General features: G+C 43.9%; 1 protein-coding gene across 2 annotated transcripts in view; it reads left to right on the top strand.

Annotated features, from left to right (window-relative positions):
- LOC147632227 (E3 ubiquitin-protein ligase UPL5-like) overlaps positions 1 to 20,512 on the top strand; it is a 90,105-nt gene extending 69,593 nt beyond the window's left edge. For both annotated transcript variants that reach the window (XM_086808900.1, XM_086808901.1), the window contains exon 4: positions 20,066 to 20,512. In XM_086808900.1, the coding sequence (XP_086665026.1) occupies positions 20,066 to 20,329 (264 nt within the window). In that variant the 3' untranslated portion in view covers positions 20,330 to 20,512. The remainder of the gene's footprint in view (positions 1 to 20,065) is intronic.
- The last annotated feature ends 1,643 nt before the right edge of the window (positions 20,513 to 22,155 follow it).

The following is a 22,155-nucleotide window of genomic DNA, read 5'->3' as shown; positions in this document are numbered from 1 at the left end:
ACTGGCGGGTACAGTCCTGTTCAGTCCTGAACAGTAGCAAGCGGCGCATCATCAGAGTATAGTTGGTGCATCAGTCAGGCATCTGCAGGGGGAAAAGTACAGACAGGCTGTTGCAAGTACAGACTGGTACGGTCAGTCCCTCTGGTGCAGAACCACGCATTAAAATTGGTAAGCTCTGAACATATCAATCTTTCTTTCTTTCTACTAGCTTATGTCTGTTGCAGAGTTGAGTCATCTGGCCCCTTGTGAGAGGAGGGGTATGGCAGTTTGAAGGGTGGAAACACAGAGTGGATAGTGGATGTGTATTTGAACTGAGTTGAAACCATGTTCATGGAATAGCCAGATGTGTGCTCAAGGCTGCCCTGCTGAATTGTCTTGGTTGACTAGAGGGAAGCACAGTGTGTTGCTTTTGTGGGACACAGATCTGTGTGTGAATCCTCTGTGCTAAGAGGTCTTGAGGGCTGCCAGATTGGACATACAGGTTTACTCTCCTAGACGGGCTTTGTTGTACTGAGTTATACATTTCATTGAATTTGAATAAAGAAATACCGAAAGGGGCGCCAAGCTTTGGGGCCAACAGGTGTCGATTTTCCTTTCAGTTTTGGGGCATTCTAGCTCCTGTTAATTTGTTATTTATTTGGACTACAATTGGAAGGGTGACTGTTAGTCTACCGCACTTTGGTTTCTACCAGAGGCCGGTTTCAAGGTTCCGTTGCCGGGATCCATCATCAACTTTCTTAAGGGGGTGAGCTCTTGGTTGACTCGAGGAAAGTCATTGCTGAAAAATTCAGCAACATGTCTGACACAGAAGACGAATATTTTTTTGATGAAGAGGAAGAGCAAGAGACTTCTCTTGAGAGAAATGAATCTGAGGATATTCTTGCAGGAGAATAGGTTGTATATGATGCACAATATGAGGATGTAACACAGCCAGAAGATATGCCTAGTAAAGAGGAAGATGATGCTCAGTTTAAAAATCGTTTGGCAGGTGTAATGGATGTGTTTATGCAGCTCACTCAAAGTGAGAAGTTTGCTGAATTTATGAGATCCCGTTCTGAGCCTGAAAAGAAGAAGAAGAAAGTGCGTTCTAAGAACCCACCTCAGGGCAACAGTGGTGCCTTCCCACTGGATCCATCTTTTGGACAGTTTCGGAACATACAACATGCTTTTGGTGCCAACTCACAGAGTTCTTTTTTCGGACAGCCATCTATTCCACAACAGTCTATGCATCCAGGTGATTTTGGTGGTGGCTCTGTGTTCCAATCCATGACTGGGGGTTATCCTCGGGGAGGCATGGGTATTCCAGGGAATTTTGGAGCTAGTTTTCAGCCTGGTATGCAAGGGAATATGTATGGTGGTATGCAGTCCGGAATGCAAGAAAACATGTTTGGCATGCAGCCTGGAATGCAAGGAAACATGTTTGGGGGCATGCAGCCTGGAATGCAAGGAAACATGTATGGGGGCATGCAGCCCGGTATGCATAGTGGTATGTTTGGAAACATGGCTGGAATGTATGGAATGCCAAGTGTGGGAATTGGTAATGTTGACCCTATGATGGGCATGAATGCTGGGGGTAGCAATCTTGTGAAGCCACTTCCTTACGATAATCTAACACCTATGGGTAAGACAAAGGATTATAAGGAAGGGGGAGCTGCTGTGAAATTTGACACATTCAGTGGGGCCAAAGATAAGCTAAAGGCGCCCACCTTTTTATAGCAGTTTGATGCTGCTTTTTCTGGTGGTAATTACACGGAGTCCTCTAAGGTGAGAAAAGCTGCGACTTTTCTCAAAAGCAATGCATTGCAGTGGTGGTCCACTCTTCTTTTACAGGGCATAGCATCATCTTTTGGGTACAGTTTAAGCAGGTGTTCTCTTCCGTATGGCTCACATCTACTTTTGAGGTGGATGTAATGACAACATGGCACAAGTTGGATGTATCAAAGTGTGAAAATCTTGAGGATTATAATAAGAAGTTTTGGGAAGCTTTACTCCCAGTTACTTCTTATCGTGCAGTGCCTTTGTCTGAGTAGGTGGAGAAGTATTGTTGTGGGCTGCCCAAGGAAGTGCGTGACTATTGCATAAAGACTCGAGTAACAAATATGTCACAGATGATAGAGAATGCTATGACAGCAAATGCGTTACTCACTGGGGTCTCATCTGGATTTAAAGGAAGTAAAAGCTTAAGCAAGAAATCTAAAAAGTCAGGGCATGCTTCGCGTGATGCAAAAGGGTCTACAGAGAAGCGGTATAAGAAGTTACCAATGCCCAAGAGAACTCCTGAGGAGAGAGAGGCTTTGATGGATGCTTGGAAATGCTTTTACTGTACAGAGGAGGGACATATGTCTTTTAATTGTCCCAAGCGAAAGTCCCAAAAGGACTCTGACACCAAAGGAGAGCCCAAGTCTAAGAAACCAAAACCTTCTACAGGGTTAGTTCTTGATCTTGTTGGGGAACAGCCAGGTGGTGAAGAGACTGGGTTGTGCAGGGCATGGGGCAAAGTGAGAGATCAAAATGCCTTGATTTTCTTTGACACAGGTGCTAGAGCCAACTTTATTTCACCGGATTTGGCTGGCCGATTGGGGATCCGTACAGAGGAGATGGGGCAAAGTGAGAGATCAAAATGCCTTGATTTTCTTTGACACAGGTGCTAGAGCCAACTTTATTTCATCGGATTTGGCTGGCCGATTGGGGATCCGTGCAGAGGAGATGGGGCCTTTGTATGAGGCTAATATGGCTTGCCCTGGGTATGCAGAACCCGTCACTCCTATTATTTGGAAGCTCAGGCTTCATGTGCAGGGTTATGTAGACAGCGAGGAGTTTTTCATCATGCCACTTGATGGATGTGATGTTTTGTTGGGTATGCCATGGTGCCGTAGAGTGAGTACATGCGGTGGTGGATACATACAATAGGAAGATTACTTTGACTCATAGAGGGAAAGAACATGTTTTGGATGTAAAGCTAAAAGGGGAATCTGTTCCTATTGTATCAGCTTCGGCAATTTCATCAGTAATGAAAAAGTATCTTTCCGCGTACTTGATTTATGTAAAGGATGCAAACGATGATGAGTCTAAATCTAATTTGTCTACGTTAGATAAGGACAGGACTGATTTCTTATTTGAGTTCCAAGATTGTTTTTCCGAGTCATTGCCAGGAGAACTTCCTCCGGAAAGGCCAGAAGATCATGCTATTGATCTAATTTTGGGTAGTACTCCGTGTTAGTGCAGCCCAACAAGAAGAAATTATGAGTCAGGTACAGGAGTTGTTGAATAAAGGGTTAATTCAGCCTAGCTCATCACCCTTTTGCTCACCTGTGCTCTTAGTGCAAAAGAAAGATGGTTCTTGGCGCATGTGTATTGATTACAGGGCGCTGAACAAGAATACCATCAAGAATCGATTCCCCATTCCGAGGATCGATGACATTTTGGACCGCTTACAGGGCTCCACAGTCTTTAGTCGGATAGACTTGAAAAGCGGGTTTCATCAGATACGTATTAGACCCGAGGATGTGCATAAGACAACATTTTGAACCACTTTTGGGTTATATGAGTTCTTGGTTATGCCCTTTGGTTTGACAAATGCACCTGCCACATTTAACAGAATGATGGACAGGATTTTCCGGCCTCATAGAGCGTTTGTGGACACATTCTTTGATGATATGATTGTGCATTCACACACACTGAGGAGGAGCATAGAAGGCATTTGGCCATTGTGTTTGACAAACTCCGGAAGCATAGGCTGGTCATTAATGTCAAGAAGAGTGAGTTCTTCTTGCAAGAGATACACTTCTTGGGGCATTTTGTGTCTAAGCATGGAGTCCGTATGGATCCATCGAAGGTGGAAGCAATTCTTAATTGGCCAGATTTGAGGACCGTGCATGATGTACGCAGCTTTTTGGGATTGTGTTCCTATTACAAGCGGTACATATGGTATTTTGCTGAAATTGCTTCGCCCCTTCATGCTTTAACAAAGAAGGCAACTCCGTTTAGGTGGGCTAATAAGGAAATTACAGCCTTTAAAAAGCTTAAAGAAAAGCTCCAGTATTGGTATTACCGGATCTCCGAAAGGCTTTTGTTGTCCAATGTGATGCATGTGGAAACAGCATTGGGGCAGTTCTCATGCAGGAAGGACATGTGATAGCCTATGAGAGTCGAATATTGCAGAATGCCGAGAAGCATTTACAAGTTTATGAGAAAGAGATGTTGGCTGTAATTCATGCTCTTTCTACATGGAAACACTATTTGCTTGGAGCTGATTTCACTGTGCAGACAGATCATCAGACCCTGCGTTATTTCCTCACACAAACTAAGCTTTCCGAGAAGCATATGCGATGGGCCAACTTTTTGTCTATGTTCCACTTCCAGATTGTGCATGTGAAAGGAAAAAGAATGTTGTGGCAGATGCTTTGTCCCGCAAGCCACAGGTCTCAGTAGTTTCACTTGCTTATCATCGTGAGCTTGATGAAATGAAAGAGCAGTATGCCCATGATGAGGACTTTGGAAGGTTGTATGATCAGATATCTGAGGGTCAGCGGCATGATCATTATACTCTCAGAGATGGGTTTTTGTTGATGCATGGTAGATTTTTTGTTACCAGGCAACTTCGACTCAAGGTTATGATTGAAAGTCATGCTCCACCGTATGCAGGTCATAGAGGTATTGACGCCACGGTAAAAGTAGTTGAGACTTTCTTTTATTGGCCAACCTTGAGAAGAGATGTTGATGCTTTTGTTAGGCAATGCATCGTTTGTCCGAAGGTGAAGTTTGACCGTCAAAAGACACCAGGGTTACTTCAGCCTTTACCTATTCCAGATAGACCATGGGAGAGCATTGCCATGGATTTTATATTTGATCGTCCACGTACACAAACGGGGAATGATGGCATTTGGACTATCATATGCAGGTTCAGTAAGCAGGCTCATTTCATTCCCGTGCGTAAAACGATCAAAGTTGATCATATGGTGAAGTTTTTCATGGCGAACATCTTCAAGTATCATGGCTTGCCTTCGTCTATCATTAGTGACCGTGATCCACGGATGACGAGTTTATTCTGGAGAGGGTTGTTTGACAACATGGCTTGCCTTCGTCTATCATTAGTGACCATGATCCACGGATGACGAGTTTATTCTGGAGAGGGTTGTTTGACAACATGGGAACAACTCTCAAGTTTTCATCTTCATTTCATCCACAAACAATGGGAAAAGTATCTTCCTTTGGTGGAGTTTGCTTATAACAACACTGTCCATACCTCGACGAAGGCGCCTTTTGAGATTGTGGAAGGAGAGAAGAAGGTACCACCCATTTTGCACACAAAGTATAAGATTTTTGAGGCTGATCAGTATGTGGAGAACATGGATGAAGCTTATCGGAGACTTAAGTTGGCACTCCAGAAAACTCAGCAAAAGCAAAAGAAAGCAGCAGACCGTCACAGACGTGCATTAGAGTTTGCATTGGGTGATTGGGTTCTTCTGCGATTTGAAAAGGCTAGGCCCAAGAAGATGAAGGGTAAAGAGCGCTTATTCTTTAAGTTGAGCATGCGTTATTATGGACCTTGGTAAAGTTTCCCGTCGCTATCTTGTGAAGTTCAAGAACTATTCACCGATGGATGCGAAGTGGATGGAGGAAGGTGACTTAACAGATTCACCTCAGGTTTTGCAGCTTTATCTCGATGCCTTTGAGTTGGAGCCGACTCTTGTTATGGCTCATTCAGGTTTAGCAGAGCATGGGTCTGGAGCATTGCCTGATGCTCAAGAGGGGGGTAGCACCTCCACTCCCTTGATACAGACAGGCTCAGATGACATCTAGAGGTCGCTTGGTACAGCTTTTGTCTCACCCGAAGGTACTGATGGCTGACAGTACATCTGTTTATGGGACTTCTATGATATATGTGTACTTATCACATTGGATGTTGTGGTTGTGTATGGTTCACAGTGGTATACAACTTGGACTACTACTACACCATTGGTTTGCAGTGAATGTTGTTACATATGCATGGCTTAGAGAGATTGGGACGTTGATCTTGCCATATTGTACATTTCACTTTGGATATTTTGCTATATCACCAGATTGCAATCGATTACGCTTGCTATTTTTCAAGAGGGGGGTATGTCATGACCCTGTGAAAGTGGAACAGCACAAGTGTGGGCATGGTGGTTGGTGAGCAAGATAAATATTTAATGATTCACATTCGGGTTCCTGGACAAATAGAAATATGGTGGACATCCTCAAGTGTGAAGGGGAACCAAGGACATTAATATTTTTAATGTTTTAACCTTGGGTGGCCCCTAGGCATAAGTGACCCTTAGGAAGTTTGATAAACTTTAGAAAGGGGCCTCTAGGATATTTTTGGGAAAAAGGGGCAACTCCACTTTGGGAGTTACATGCCTCTCTCTTCTCTCTCTTTCTTTGGCATATTCCTCAAGTTGCTTGAGGGACTATCTTCTTCGAAAGAGTGGGGGTTTGTCCCCACTGCCATCCTTCTTCTTTTGAGACTTGCTTTTGGGAGGTCGTGCAAGCTACCTGCGTGGAGGAGAAGAAAAATTCTGTCGACTGGCTGCATATAGTGGCTGTTGGTTTTGCTGCGTACAGAAGAGGCCGTACAGACCACGTGGTTGCAGGCCGTAGAGAGCAAGTGGTTGCAGGCCGTACAGAGCAGGTGGCTGCAGGCCTATTGGCGGTTGGTTCAGGCGGCGTTGGACAGTATTGTACGGACAGAATAGGTGGCTGCAGTTCCGTACAGCTAGTACAGGTGGTGGCTGCTGTACGACAGCAGGTACAGGCTGCTGTACGACAGCAGGTACAGGCTGCTGCACATCAACTGGCGAAGGTGACTGTAGGGCGACCAGGTACGGGCTGTTACTGTGCAGGCAACAGCAGGCGCAGAACTGTACGGACAGGTACAGTCGGGTACTGCTGACCTGTACGGACAGGTATAGGCGAATACAGTCCTGAACAGTAGTAGCAGGCGGCGCATCATCAACTGCAATCAGAGTATAGTTGGTGCATCAGTCAGGCATCTGCAGGGAGAAAAGTACAGACAGGCTGTTGCAAGTACAGACTGGTATGGTTAGTCCCTCTGGTACAGAACCACGCATTAAAATTGGTAAGCTCTGAACATATCAATCTTTCTTTCTTTCTACTGGCTTATGTCTGCTACAGAGTTGAGTCATCTGGCCCCTTGTGAGAGGAGGGGTATGGCAGTTTGAAGGGTGGAAACAGAGATTGGACAGTGGATGTGTATTTAAGCATCAGTAAGTGCAGTTTAGCTAGCCTAAGGTTGTGTTTATGACGATCAATTCCCTCACTTGTCACACAAATGGAGCCTTATTAGTTGAAGAATACACAGTGACTTTAGCTTAGATACTTAACACTTGAGCAATTCAAGTACGGCTGAATTGGCAATTTCACTTTGACCATCCGTTTAAGGATGATAAGTTGATGAAAAACTCAGCTTTGTGCCCATATTATCAAACAATGCCCACCAAAATAAACTAGTGGTCCGCTGATGATCTGTTTTAACTATAAATTCAGCCCCCAAAAGATAATGCTTCCATGTTTGTTGGGCATGAATAACGGCCAACAACTCTTTCTCATAAACTTGCAAATACAATTCTGCATGTTGCAAGCGACGGCTTTCAAAAGCCACAGCATGTCCCACTTGATTCAAAACAGCCCCCAAACAATCTCCACATGCATTACACTTGACCACAAAAGATCTATGCAAGTCTAGAATAATAAGAACAGGCCCTGAGATGATGGTGTCTTTCAACTTTTGGAAAGCTGTCTTTTTTGAATCGGACCAACGGAATGCAACTTTCTTCTTCGTCAAATCATGCAGCGGAGAAGCCAATAATCAAAGTGTCGAATAAATCGACGATAGTAAGAACATAGACCAATGAAGCTCCTGACTTGATGAACATTTTGAAGCTCTGGCTAGTCCTTAATAGCTTGAACCTTTGCGGGATCCATGCATACACCATCTTTTGAAACAATGTCCCAAATAATGGATCTCTGACAAGAAGAATTCACTCTTCTTTCCATTGATGAAAAGCTTGTGTTTCCTAAGCTCTTCAAAAACAATGCCGAGATGTTCTTTATGCTCAGTCTCACTCTTTGCAAAGATCATAATATCATCAAAGAAAGTTTCTGTGAACTTACGGTAAGGTTTAAAAATTATGTCCATCATTCTATTGAAAGTGGCAAGATCATTTGTAAGACCAAATGGCACCACCAAATATTCATATAGCCCAAATGAGGTTCTGAAAGCCGTTTTGTGTACATCTTGAGGTACCACTCTAATTTGATAATAGCCACTCTTAAGATCAATGCGACTGGAATAAGTAGCTCCGTCAAGTTTGTCAAGAATATCATCGATTCTAGGAATTGGAAACCTGTTCTTTATGGTAATCTGTAAAGGGCCCTGTAATCAACACACATTCTGTATGTCCCATTCTTTTTCTGCACAAGCAAAATTGGAGAACAATAAGGCGAAGAACTTGGCCTTATCAACCTCTTTTCAAGCAAATCATTCACTTGAGTCATAATTTCCTTCTGTTGGGCAGCACTCACCCCATAAGTAGGTCAGTTAGGAGAAGAGCTACCAACGATTATATCAATACAATGATCCTTTGGCCTCTCTGGGGTTAACTGTCTAGGTAGGGAGTCAGCAAACCAATCAGCATAATCACTTAAGAAATCAATCTTACGGGATTTACAGCATCATGTTCAACATTATCATGTACAAAGACCAAGTAAGAACAAGCTGATTTCTTTATTGCCTTGGAAATAGAAATGTGGCTTATAACAGGTATGGTACTCCTAGTAGTACCCGCATCAATACAAGCTTCCCTACCTCTATGAGTAAACATAACTTACTTCTCTTTGTACAAAATCTTGGGATCCAAACAATAATGCCATGGCATCCCAAGTATCACTTCACATCCCGTAAGTGGTGCCATGAGGAAGTCTTCATGATCCAAATATCCTTGAATCTGTATGCGAAGCTTCCCGACGATGGGAGTGACCTTGACTTCCTTGCCCTCAAAGGCAGCATCTGCATGGAAGTCCATGCCCATTTCCTTGAGCTTAGCAACCATCTAAATGGATATAAAGTTATCTGTAGAGGCATTATCAAAAAGGAATAAAGCTGTTTGATCCTTTAGATTGCCCCAAGCTTTACATAAAATTTTGCTCTTTGGCTCATATGCAATATTACCCTGTACATTTGGGTATAACATTCACACTTGGTTTTGCATCTTGCACAGTATTCTTTTTAGGATTCTGGGGGCATTGATATTTCATGTGATCCTTCTCCCACATAAGGAACACTTCCCCTCTCTCATGCAATAAAAAATGTGCTGCCTGGACAGCTTAGGATCATCCTTTTTACCTCCCGGCTTCTTTTCCGAGCCCCCTTTTGCATCCTTGGACTCATTGGGCATATACTTAGGTGGCTGTCCACCCATTTTCTGCTCATTTCCAGCTCTGAATTTTCCCTTATGTGAGCTGAATTCTTGTCTTTTTTATGCTCCCTTGCCATGTAGCTCCTCGAAAATAGTAGCTGAATATATGAGCTCTTGTAAAGTGTTGGGATATACATTGCAAGGCTCTTCTGAATGATTCTTTGCAGCCCCGACTCAAACTTTCTTTTCTTCTCGTCTTCACTAATCGTCATGAAAGGTGCAACCTTGGGAAAAATCCGCCAAAACTTTGAGACATAAGAGGAAACAGACTCGCCTTCATCTTGTGTTATCCAATCCCATTCCTTTCATACATCCTTTTCAAAGTGAGGAGGAAAGAACTAATCATAGAGTTTCTCTTTGAAAGTACTCCATGTACGAGCAGCTGTCCTATCCAAGAACTTTGCCATCCACCAATTTCTTGGAGTCTCTTTAAGATGCATACCCACATGCTTGAGCATAGATTTCTCGGTGAAGTCCTTAGTGCAAAAGGCTATTTCGAATTGCCTTATGAAAGCAAGTGCCTTGGTGGTATCCAACTTTCCACTATAGCTCTCGTGACTTGAACTGTTTGGCCTTTTTGCTGTGACGAGCATCCCAACGCTCTATAACATGATCCTCTTCGTCATGTCTTCGATGGCGACGTTGCCCAGGTCTAGGGCTGATTTCCCGTGCAATACCCTCCACTCTGGATGAAACTCTGGGAGTAGGAACATACCTAGAAGGTGGAGATATCACCGACAGCGCATAAAGATCTTCTGCATCTCTCATTATGGGCTGAAAACCCCTCATCATCCGCTTGAGCTGCATGTCGATGTACATCATCTCCTCGGGCTGCATGCCCTCTCACCTCAGTTGCATGGGCTGCATGCCCCCTCATAACATCTGTTCAGGCTGCATGCCCACTTACATCACTTGCTCAGGTTGCATGCCCTCTCACACCACTGGTGCAGGCTACATGCCCTCTCACAACATCATCAGAATTCCCTTCACGGGATAACCTGCGAGGTTGCCGTGTGAAGACCCACTTGCCCTCATCATCGGAAACAACATCGCCATGGCTTTCAAATAAGCAACAACCAACTCTCGAGGTTTGTCAATTCCCATCTATTGGACAATCGCATCAAAAGTGACCACATCAGCCTTAACCTGAGACTTTGATTCAATAACCCTCTGTCATAGTAGCAGGGGAACCTTGTTTCCCCCCATGGGGAATGGTGGAACGCGTTCCCCTATGGCCAGCATGAAGGGAACGAGGGAAACGTTGCTTGGGAACGACAGGAGGCGGAACGGCCGTGGAATGCCAGGGGAATGTGAGTGGAATGCCAGTCGGAACAGTGGGCTGTTGTTCCCCCACGTGGGAACGATGACATGTATTTTTTTTTTTAAGAGAAGGTACTACTCGTCGCTTTTCCATATTGCACGCCCGTACTATTGTCTCCTTTCGCCTGTCTGCCCGTATTGCTGTCGCCGACTCGCCTGTGTACCAGCCACCCGGTCTAGCCGACTTGCAGCTGGAGCCAGTCTTGAGTCGCCCCAGGCCCTTGCCATGTACTCTGTACACTGTGCCTGGTACCAGCTTGCAACGGTGCAACCTGCCTGTGCAACAAAGTGATTAAGTTCAACAGTTTAGTGACAACTTACAACTTTACAAGGCAAGGTAGCAAGCTTTTCTCTCTCCTCTCTCTCTCTTTCTCTGTTTGAACTTTTGGTCTTTTAAAAATTACATATGTCATAGTGTGGACTTTGCACAGTCTGCCAGCAAATAGCAAAATTTAAAACTCCTTATTCTCTCTGGACTCTCGAGTCTCTCCCCATTAAACAAGAGACAGAAAAGGACTCATTTCTCTGTAATGGTTAACTTTGAAAGTCTATTCAACTTTTTGCCTGAATTTGCAGAAATCATGGCTTACTCGGGTTCAAAGCGATCGGCTTCGAATGCTACTTGGTGGGATGAGGTTGAAAGGCTAGAACGGTATTCATCAAAGGGAGGTGCAACACGATGGAAGTGCAAGCAATGTAACAAAGAGAAGTCAGGAGGAGCAAACCGTGTGAGAGCACATCTATGCCATGTAAACAATGAAAAAGCACAAGTGAACAAATGTCCAGGAACAACACGTGAAATGCCTAGAGAGATTTTGGCAAAGTACCCAAGTGAAGAGAAGAAAGCATGCGATTGATGCATCTTACTTCAATAGGCACGGGGAAGATGTACACTTGGGAGATGGACAACAGTATGGAGGACTTGGGAGCTTTGCATTTTCCCAGGATTCGCAGCCTATGGGTGCAAGCTCCGGCAAGCAGCAAATCTTGGGAGTAGCTTGGGATCCCCGCAAGAAAGAGAGGGTAGATGCAGCTGTTGCAAGGTTCTTTTATCATGATCATGTAGCATTCAATGTTGCCAGGTCTCCATATTTCATTGAAATGGTCTAGGAGATTGCATGGTATGGCCCAACATACAAGCCTCCTTCGTATGAGACACTGTGCACCACCTTGTTGCAAAAGGAGAAAGCTGCAATTGAATGTGCTTTTTAGAGTCTGTGCATGAAAGTTGGGCAAAGAATGGTGTGTCACTTATTACAGATGGCTGGAGTGACACTCGAAAAAGGTACATTCATGGCATGGTTTCTTATTCTCGAGGAAGAATGCGATTCATTTCCTCACATGATGCTTCTGGGACTGGAGAAACTGCAGATCAGCTTGTGGAAGAGTGGGCCGAAGGTATTGAGAAAGTTGGACCAGAGAATGTTATTCAGTTCTTAGTTGGCGGTGAGGCAACAAATAGAGCAGCTGGTCTTAAGCTTAAAGACGAGTATCCGCATATCACATTTAGTCCATGCTTTGCTCATTGTTTAAGCAACTTATTGAAGGATGTTGGCAGCTTGCCATGGGTTGATCCACACATTCAAAAAGGCAAGGAGATAATAAGCTTCATTCAAAACCATCAGTTTATTTTGAATGAATTCCGCAAGAGATCACCCAAAAAGGATCTCTTGAAGTACTCAGAGACACGCTTTGGTTATAACTTCCTCATGATGAAGAGGTTATCCAAAGTGCACTTGCCTTTGAAGCAGTTGGTTGTATGCAATGAGTGGATGGGATGGGCTCTTTCTCGGTCAAGAGCCGGCATAGAGGTTGCAAGAACCATACAAGACTTCACATTTTGGGATGACGTCAACACTATCAATGTTGTGATGAAGCCGATCATGCGCTTGATGCGGATTGCAGATGGACGGAAGCCATGCATTGGCAAGGTTTATGAGGGGGTTGACCGAATGATCGAGAAAATAGGAGAAACGGGCTTGTCTGATGAGAAATATGCAGAGGTTCGAGAATTATGTGAAGCACGATGGAATGGTTATCATTCTCCTATGCATGCTACTACGTATGTCTTGGATCCCGAGTTCCAAGGATGTGGACAAGAGGCCGATGATGAGGTGATGGATGGTTGGGAGACATTGCTTTCTAGGCAGGTTCGTGATGCAAATAAACGAAGGTTGGTGAAAGACCAACTTGGATTTTATCGCAGCAAGTTGGGGAGGTTTGGATCGGCTGATGCACAAAGAGACATGTTTAAGATAGGGGCTGCTTTATGGTGGGAGGATTATGGGGCTCGTACACCACAGCTTCAATCATTGGCAGTAAGGATCTTGTCGCAAGGTGCAAGCTCCTCTCCGATTGAGCAACTATGGAGTGTGTTTGGCCATGTTGCATCCAAGAAGAGGAAGAAATTTGGGACAAAACAACTCAATGACTTGATTTTTGTAAGTGCTAATTTGCGCTTGCTTGGTGATATGGCTTCTCCCAAACCAGAGAAGTTTATATTGCTTGATGAGAAGTCCTCGGATGATGAGGAGACATATGGACTTGCAGATCCTGGTCAGGATGGGGTTGAAGATTTGGATGCTACAGATGTTGGTCTTGATGATATGGCTTTCTTGGATGACAGATGATAGTCTCCTTGATGGCATCACTGGCAGTAGCCATGCATGATATCTCCTTACTATTTGCATGTCACCTTGAGGCTTGGACTCTAGACTTGGGTTGTTTCTTTTATCTAGGCCGTGGGCCACATTGTGTGCCTTTTGTCACTTATGTCATGTATGATGTGGGCTAGTATCTAGCCATGCACATTGTGTGGTGCACTAGACTTTAGTGTGTGTGATTTGGTTATATAAATGAGCATTGTATGTTAAGATTTATTGTCATTTCTAGGAATTATCTAGGTCGTTCCCTGTTTCCGTTCCCCCTCGTTCCCGTTCCCCCTTTTTCCCATTCTTGTTCCCTTGGTGGTGCTTTCGTTCCGTTCCCATTCTCGTTCCCGTTCAGTTGCTACTATGCCCTCTGTACATCCGGGTCCCTTTGCAAAGCACGGAGCTCTTCAAGCTCATTCATCAAAGCATCAAGATCATGCTGATCCTCAGCCCTAGCAAACAACGGTGGATCGTTATCTACCAAAGCCCCAACATGGTTCCTATCTCTATCCTCTTTCCGTATGCGACGAATACGGGTGATAGAGTCCTCCACAGAACGATTTGACTGGCTGGCCATAATGTCTCTACCAGATTTTCAGAAAGAAAAGAATTTCCGTGTCCCGGAATCACTATCTACCAGCTTCCCAAGTATGATACTGAATAGACTGCAAGGGTGCAACAGTGCCCCTACACAGAGATGAGGGCCACGAAGTCTTTCCACACGCTCACTACCGCTTAAACCAGAAGTAACGTCTTTCGAGGCGCGATAGTAAGACGAGGGCTACCTCAAAATCCCAACCTTCTCTCACAGATAATGACTCCTTACAGCCATATCGAGTATCATATAAGGCACAAGCTTTGTAGAACGCCAAGCTCTGATACCAATGTAACGGAAGGGCAGCTATAACACGGAAATCTGATCAATCATGAAAAGTGAATAAACACGTAAGCTGAATAAATACATATTGGGGTGATCCTATTCTTTTTAGGCTTATAGCTATTGTGATTGTTGTATGTTTTTTCTCATACTTAATAGAAGTGTCTTTCTAGAAAATTAAAAAAAACACGTAAGCTTGCCAGATAAAAGAAAGATGTCAGCTCTGCACAGTACACCACACTAGGGGCCGGAAGTGCAAAAACCCCCCCCCTCTTCCCTTATGGTTAGATTACCAAAAAAGAGTCTGCTTCCGAATACAACTTTGTGGTGCCCAGCGATTCTCCACTGGCTAGCAGCTATTTCTTGTAGTATAGTATGAAAACAAAACAAAACATATGCTGAATTTTGATGTCAATCTTCAGCACCAGAGAGCATTCCTAGCATTAAGCACATGCAGGACAACCATGGACAGCCCATAGCACACTCCCACATCAGCCTGGGACAACCCTGCATCTTCATCTTCCTCCTGTCTGGCACACAGAGCAAGTCGACCAGCTCTCAGAAGCCTTGACAAGGGAAGACGACCAGCAGCAGTTCACAAGCCAGATGGTCTCCGATCAATAGAGGATGTCTCTACCACCAAACGGCGAGCACTTCCCTGCCTCCGGATGCCCTGACCAGCAGCTTCTTAGGGCTGTAAACAGTCGGCCAGCATCAAAAATAGCCACAAGATGAGGTCGACCGGCTGTAGGAAGTTGTAGAACCAGTCGACAAGCTCCTCTCATGCACCAAAAGCAAGCGTCTATCCAAAACTGAAGTCTCCCCCCCCCCCCCCCCCCCCCCCCCCCCCCGCGCCCCCCGCCCGTAATAGAGTTCCAACGCTGAAAATAGCCCAGGCGTGTGTGTTTCTAGTCCAGAAGGGGGCGCCCACAAGAGATTGGTCCAAATCTTGTCCAGTGCCCATCTATTGGCCGCCACGTGTATTTAATTGGTCGTGCTCAATGTGAATAACTTATAATTTGTCCGGTCACTTATAAGTGAGTGTGGACTTGCACTCATAATTATTAGTATGTGAAATCATAAAGCTGTAAATTGGGTTTTTGGGGACCCTTACCACTTGCAGAACACATGTAGACCACCTATTAGTCCCAAACAGGTGTGCATATACATGTCCACAGGGTTCCAGGCGTCCCTGGCCCATGGACAACACAAGCAGTAATCTCAGGCATTGTGTAAGCAAACAAAACAAGTCATCCAAATATAAAATCAAAGTCATGCACACGCTAGACTGGAAGAAACACCCATCTGCTCAGTTGTATCAATTAAAATGTCGAGGGCTCATGATCCTTCCGGAACCTTCCTAGAACATAAATACATAAGATCTCCAGGATAGTTAGTCCCAAGGAATCACATCATGTTAGGCTCCATGAGCCATACATGTACACCATGTCAGGCCCCACAAGCCACATGTACTATCATGTCAGGCTTCATGAGCCATACATGTATTGTCATGTCAGGCTCCATATGCCATACAGACACACCATGTCAGGCTCCACCAGCCATACATGTATGTCATGTCAGGCTCCACATGCCACACATGATCAGTAGAAAACAGAATCTGTGAGGAAGTTTGTGACAGGCACTTTCAATATCTTGTAGCCAGTTAATCCGGGCATCCCCGGCACCACATGACTGACCAACGACAACAGCACAAGAAAACGTAACATACATCTAGCAACTCATCTAGATTCACATGCAACCATGCATGATGCAAATGCACATATACTTTCGAAATCTCCTGTCCAATACTTGCATTTGGGCATTGAGTCTTACTAGGCACCGTGCATGAGAAAAGAGGTCATGACCAAATGGTGGCATCTCCCCCCTCTTCTAAACAGTTGACCTCAACTGAGAAGTCCCCCTTACTTTGCTAAGAAGCAAGGTTATCCTTGTTTCCAATGACCCCAGATCTCGAATCACTGAGATCCTTATCAACTCCAGTCAAACTGGAAGAGAGAGAGGAGTTGGTCAAACCAGTCTATCCTAGTCAAACTAGGCAGTTAGTTCTCTCACTATCTAACTCCAGTCAAACCAGAAGCAGGGGCTCTAGTCAAACATGGGTACCCTGGAATGTCATATCAGTGGCACACTGGTGGAACTCACAAGTATGCTTCTCACAAAAGCTCTTATGTGGATCTCACAAGCCAAATCCAGTCTCACACAGTGAATATTCATCCAAGTCACTCAGCTAGGAGAATAGCCACTCAGCAGGGAAAGAAGATAAACTACCCAAGTCACTAGGCGAAGGTCTGTAGTCATACTAGCAATAGCCTAGTCATACTAGGTTATTTTTCCATCATTTCTAGGTGACTACAACTATGCACTTCATCATACCAAACGAGCCTGCAACTCATGGTTTTCTTGGACTAGGCAACTAGTCAAACTAGTATTACTGCAAGGCCTCAACCTTCCATGCAAGAATGTGTGCTTCTGACAAGATTGGCATGCAAGCTGATTAACCATAGAACCATGAAGTCAAGTATGTTGTGAACACTACATATTTACAGCCATAACTCTGCAATATTTGCAGAACCTTCTTTGCAAACCTCTTGGTTGTCAATGCATATCTACTAAGAACTCTCAAAACTGCCTGCTAGTGCACTAGCACTTTCCCATGATCCGAAATCCAGGCATACATCCAACATGGCAAACTATCACCCCTTTTTGAGGGTTCCGTGGATGTTCGTCACTCATGGGTTGCATAGCCCCCCAAAAGCAAGACACAAATATTACTGTGTCCAATTTGGTATCCCCCAACTTAGGGCTGATCTGCACTTAACAACAAGCATATGTTCACTAAGTGAAGTTTGCTGTCCATATACATGAATTATGCAGCCATATTGCGGCACTTTTGCGAAACTGAACCAACACTCACTAACTGTTGTGTCTCCTCCTATTAAGGGTCCTGCATATGTGTCACCAGCTTGCATCTATCAATATGTTCTATGTAAAACAAGGATCTTGCCTGCAAGCCTCATATCTTCAAAGATATTTTCCAAGTAGCCTACAGTATATATCCAGCTGTGGGGAAAAAAATCAATGCTCTCAACATAAGAACCATCTTGGTTTCATAGTAGAGTATAATTACATCATCCCTGTCTGGTTATGATATCCAGCTGTGGGCAAAAAAATCAATGTTCTCAACATAAGAACCATCTTGGTTTCATAGTACAGTATAATTACATCATCCCTGGCTGGTTATGATCAGCCTCTGAACCCATTGTGTCTCCTCAAGGAATAAGCTGAAAATGACTTGCAATGAAGTCTCCCATAGATACAAACTCTGTTCTGCATATACATACCACTAAGCATGCATAAAACACTTGTAGAAAAATGCTATCAAAGCTGTCCATTAGTGTTTCGGCTTTCATGTCCAAACATACATGAATAATGCATAAGTGTGAGCCTGTAGAAAGTTCAGCCGATACGTATCTATTTGACTACTCTCAATCACACGGCAGCAGCCATCTACTTGCATTTGCCTTTGCCCAAGGCATCCACATGCATCTTGCTTTTGCCCTTTACCCAAGGCATGCGTATCTTCTAATGCATACATTGTTTCTTGCCGGGACCATAGCATGTATAGACTCCTTGTCTTTACCTTCCTGCACATAACCATGGCCCATTGCATGCATATAAACTCTTGCTGCCTGGACAGCCACTCCACCATCCTTCAAACAAGGTGGCTTGATGAAGGTATGATCACCATACTTGCTTTTTTCTCTATCCCCCCTCTTGATGAGGTAGACAAGGACAAATTGCCTTGATCTTGCATCAAGATTCTTATCTAAACTTGGAAAGTCAGAAATTCTTGCTCAACTTTAGAATTTGCAGCAACTTGCTGACCTTTAAAACTCTTTGACCCTCCGGATTGTGGTGAAGTTGCTGCTGTTGAGCTTCATGCTCCGGAATGTCGCCGTTCTCAATCTTCTTCTCCTTGACCTTGAAGGCCTGCATGTGATGTCCTCCATGCAAGGAATGGTGTGTCTTACTGTTGAGACAAGCTAATGCGTACACAGTAGTGGTCAGGACCATCTTCCTTCCTCTGAAACAGTTGACAACTTCACATACCATTCACTTAGCATAAAATGAGAAGGGGCACACATACTAGGCCAGAAGGGGCTGACCCCCCCTTAGGAATTCTTTATTCCAAAAGAGTATTTTACAAATACAAGTATGAGGGTGCCTGCACCCGATTTCCAAGTACAGCATGAAAACAAATCAAATAGTTTCCCCAAACCCTAGCCTGAGGGCCGGGTCAAGAACAATCCACCACTCAGGCAACTAAACAAGGGAAGAACTCCAAGCTTGCCTCCTGAGTCCTACTCTAGCATTCTCAGCAGGAGTAGAGACATGACCGCCCAGTCCAAGACAAGGAGACACATGCCTGCTACCCAAGCCACTAAGCAAGAGAAGAGGCACCACCAGGCACCAGCAACAATAAGATCTTAATCTTCACAGCACCCAGGCACTTTTCAACCATAAATCTCAGCAGGATCACCAGCATAAGGCTCTCACATGTACCAGGTTTTGTCCATACAATCGCCTAACTATACCTTGCACAACATGAGTGCCTGCTGTACCAACCCTTTGACCAGCTGTACCAGGACTTAGAACAGCCCACACACCACCTTGAAGTGTCCAAACAACCCATACATGTACCCATGGCACAAGCTTTTCCCAGAGATCAACCCTTGGCAACAAGTTTTGTGGGGAAAGCAACAGTAAAATATTACCTTGGGCATCCACCACCAAGGTGGACGAGTGAATCCACCAGAAATCTTCAAAATCAGCCCCGGAATCAACCAAATATAATCGGAAAACAGCCCGAGAAACACAAAAATAGCCGTTGCTAAGCGGAAAAGCTGTGCCACAGCCTCCATCATCCCTGTACGGGTTTTTTCGTACGGTTCATAGCGTTGTACGGACGCCCATACAATGTCCGTACGTTGTGAATTGAATTCTCAGATAGTTGGCAGCTCATCTGTGGTAGCATTTGAATGTATACATTGAAAGTCAACTTTAGCTACACATTCAAATGTTAGAACATGAATAATAATAATAATAATAAAGTAAGGGGGGGGTTGTTTCTATACTATTCACCTGCAAACACAAATAAAGTCAATCCTTTAGTGCACAAACTTAACCATAAGGTTAGTTGCATGCTCAGATGTGCATCCTTGGGATCTTAATCAAATGCATGCATTCAGGCAACACCAAACACGATGTAGATTGTCAAATAATTCTCTCATTTTGTGGGGCCTGGCATGGATGGAGAGAAGCATCTAAATTGTACCGGAAGGGTGGTAGGTGGTCTGTATGAAGCTCCTATGTGAGAAACCAGTGGGTAACTCTAGCATACCATGCCCTATCAACATGACTCTAAAGCAAGCCTCAGTAATGTGTGTCTGTCCAAGAGTGAGGCAGTGTATGTGTGTCACAGTCTGGAAAAGTGCATCTACCCTCAGTGGTGGTGTTCCGAACTCTGCAAGAATGATGGGGTGTGGTATGCTGCAGGAGAATATCATGACCTTATGTCAAGCATCAAGTACAATTTACCTTCACCAAAATCATGTGGGTTAGGGTTTTGTTTTCGTTTTGGTTTGGACTCACACACACATACAGAGGGAAAGAGAGAGAGAGAGGGAGAGAGAGAGAGAGAGAGAGCCTTGGTCATGATGTTGATTGAAAAACTGCAGGTAGTGGGCAGCATGACAATGGAGGAGCGAAGACGGCTACTTTTCTTTTCAACCTCGGTGGCTCATCTTCCAGTGGAAGGTTTTGTAGGGCTTTCTTCAAAATTCCACATACATAAAGCACACACAGACATAACATGGTTGCCTACAGCACACACTTGCTTCTTTCAACTTGTTCTTCCACCCTATCCATCTTATGAAGTAATGCATGGAAAGTTGTATGCTGTCATTGAAGGGCATATTTTTGAAGGTTTTGGGTTTGCTTGATGTAGGGGTGAGTTAAAGGATGCCCAGTTTGTTCATGTAAGGTGCTACCATCTGTGCATGCGTTTGATATATAGAGCTAAGAGTTGTGTGATATTGAACATTTGTTAAGGGGACCAAACTGGCCCAAAAATTGCAGGTTTGCTGCTGTAACATAATGGAATAATAGAAGCTTATGTTCTTTGATGATGGGTGAGATGGATAATGATAATGATATTATTGATCAAATGATGGAAAAACATAGCCTGGATGAATCTGCATGAAGTTTTGGAATTGCAGATCTTTAAAAAAGAAAGTCTCAATGCAGTTCCCCATTGATATCTCTACCAGGCAATCATTTATATGTTAGTATAACCATCCAGCAAACTCTACATTAGGCATTGGTTAAGAAAAAATAGCACAAAGGTTGAGTTCTCACCATGTCCCAGCCCATTTAAATTGTTGCATGTTAGCAAAAGGACAGCATAGACACTGATGAATCCCTTGGACACCATTGGAAGAAGAATTGGAACCTTGGTGGCTCTGCAACAATGTAGCAGTACATAAAGAATTGTTTAGAAGTCTCCCTTTGTTGCTTGGGAGAGATGACCGAAAAATGGACAAGATCAGTCTGAGATATTAAGAATTTTTTGTTGCTGCATGGGAGAATAGTTGTCAGGATCTGAACTACAAGGCCATTTGAATGTGAACCATGTGGTGATGCCCCTACTAAAAAACCCTACTTCTTCAGCTCCTCCCTCACTGTTTTATAGTAGTGGTTGAAGAATACACTAAGAATTCACAACAAGCGTGCTTCAATAGCTATTAGTGAAGATGGTTAGGACAACAAAGTAGTGAGGAGATGGTTTGGCGTCCACAATGTGAATTCTTAGTGTATCCACTTCAAATCTAGCTTGACCCTTAGTGATGCTTCTTTTCAAAGGTGGCCAACTTTTGATCATACTAAGATGCACATAACATGCTTGGGACACGAACCCATAAGGGCTCATTACTTGCAGTTTTTCATCTCTAGGGTTATGAATAAGATGCACATTACATTAGGGATCATCACATGCAGTTTTTCCTTTCCAGGATTACACTAGTAATTTTCATAGTTTTCAAGCTCCTCTCTCTTCACCATCCTTACAAATTGTTTTCATCATGTGAGCAAGTTACTCGGTAGTTTTTAATGGGAGCATGGTTTTAGGCAATAAATGGGACACAACAATAGTATTCAAAAGTATTATTCAATTCAGTTCCAGTGTGACCGTTAATGACATTTGTTGTTCTTGGATGCAGACCCTCTTAGATGCATGGTTTTAGCCAATAAGTGGAACACGTTAGCAATAGTATTCAAAAGTATGAATTCAGTTTTTTCAACTCAGATCCAGTGTGACAATTAATGACATTGTTCTTGGATGCAGCCCCTATTAGATGCATTCTCATCCAAGCTAGATTTTACCAATTACTTAGTCGTGTCTAACAAAATCAGTAGAAGCTTGTGGCAAATTATGACATTTCTTTGATCCCATTATTACATGGACTTTGTGAGGGGTAGCACCTGTGATGCATTTCTAAGTTTTGAAAAATGAAATGTTTTCTCATCTTTTTACAACGTGGACAAAATGGCTATGATGAGATCATCTGGTTCAAAACAGTAATGTAATAAAGCACCGAATATCTTCCTCACAGCTCTTACACGGTGTGCACACACCACCCACTCCTCCATGATACACGCACAATGCTCCATAAATGTAACAATCCTCGAGGTAACACCTCCTTGTTGGAGGCTACCTCGATATCAATGCACATCATGATCTGAATTACAATAAAGATCTTCCGATCTAGAG

This window comes from Cibotium barometz, chromosome 14, assembly GCF_041138505.1.
Source record: "Cibotium barometz isolate CiBa-2024 chromosome 14, ASM4113850v1, whole genome shotgun sequence".
In the NCBI taxonomy this organism is placed as follows: domain Eukaryota; kingdom Viridiplantae; phylum Streptophyta; class Polypodiopsida; order Cyatheales; family Cibotiaceae; genus Cibotium; species Cibotium barometz.
Note: the sequence above shows the minus strand (reverse complement) of the source record. Positions and strands in the feature narration are given on the sequence as shown.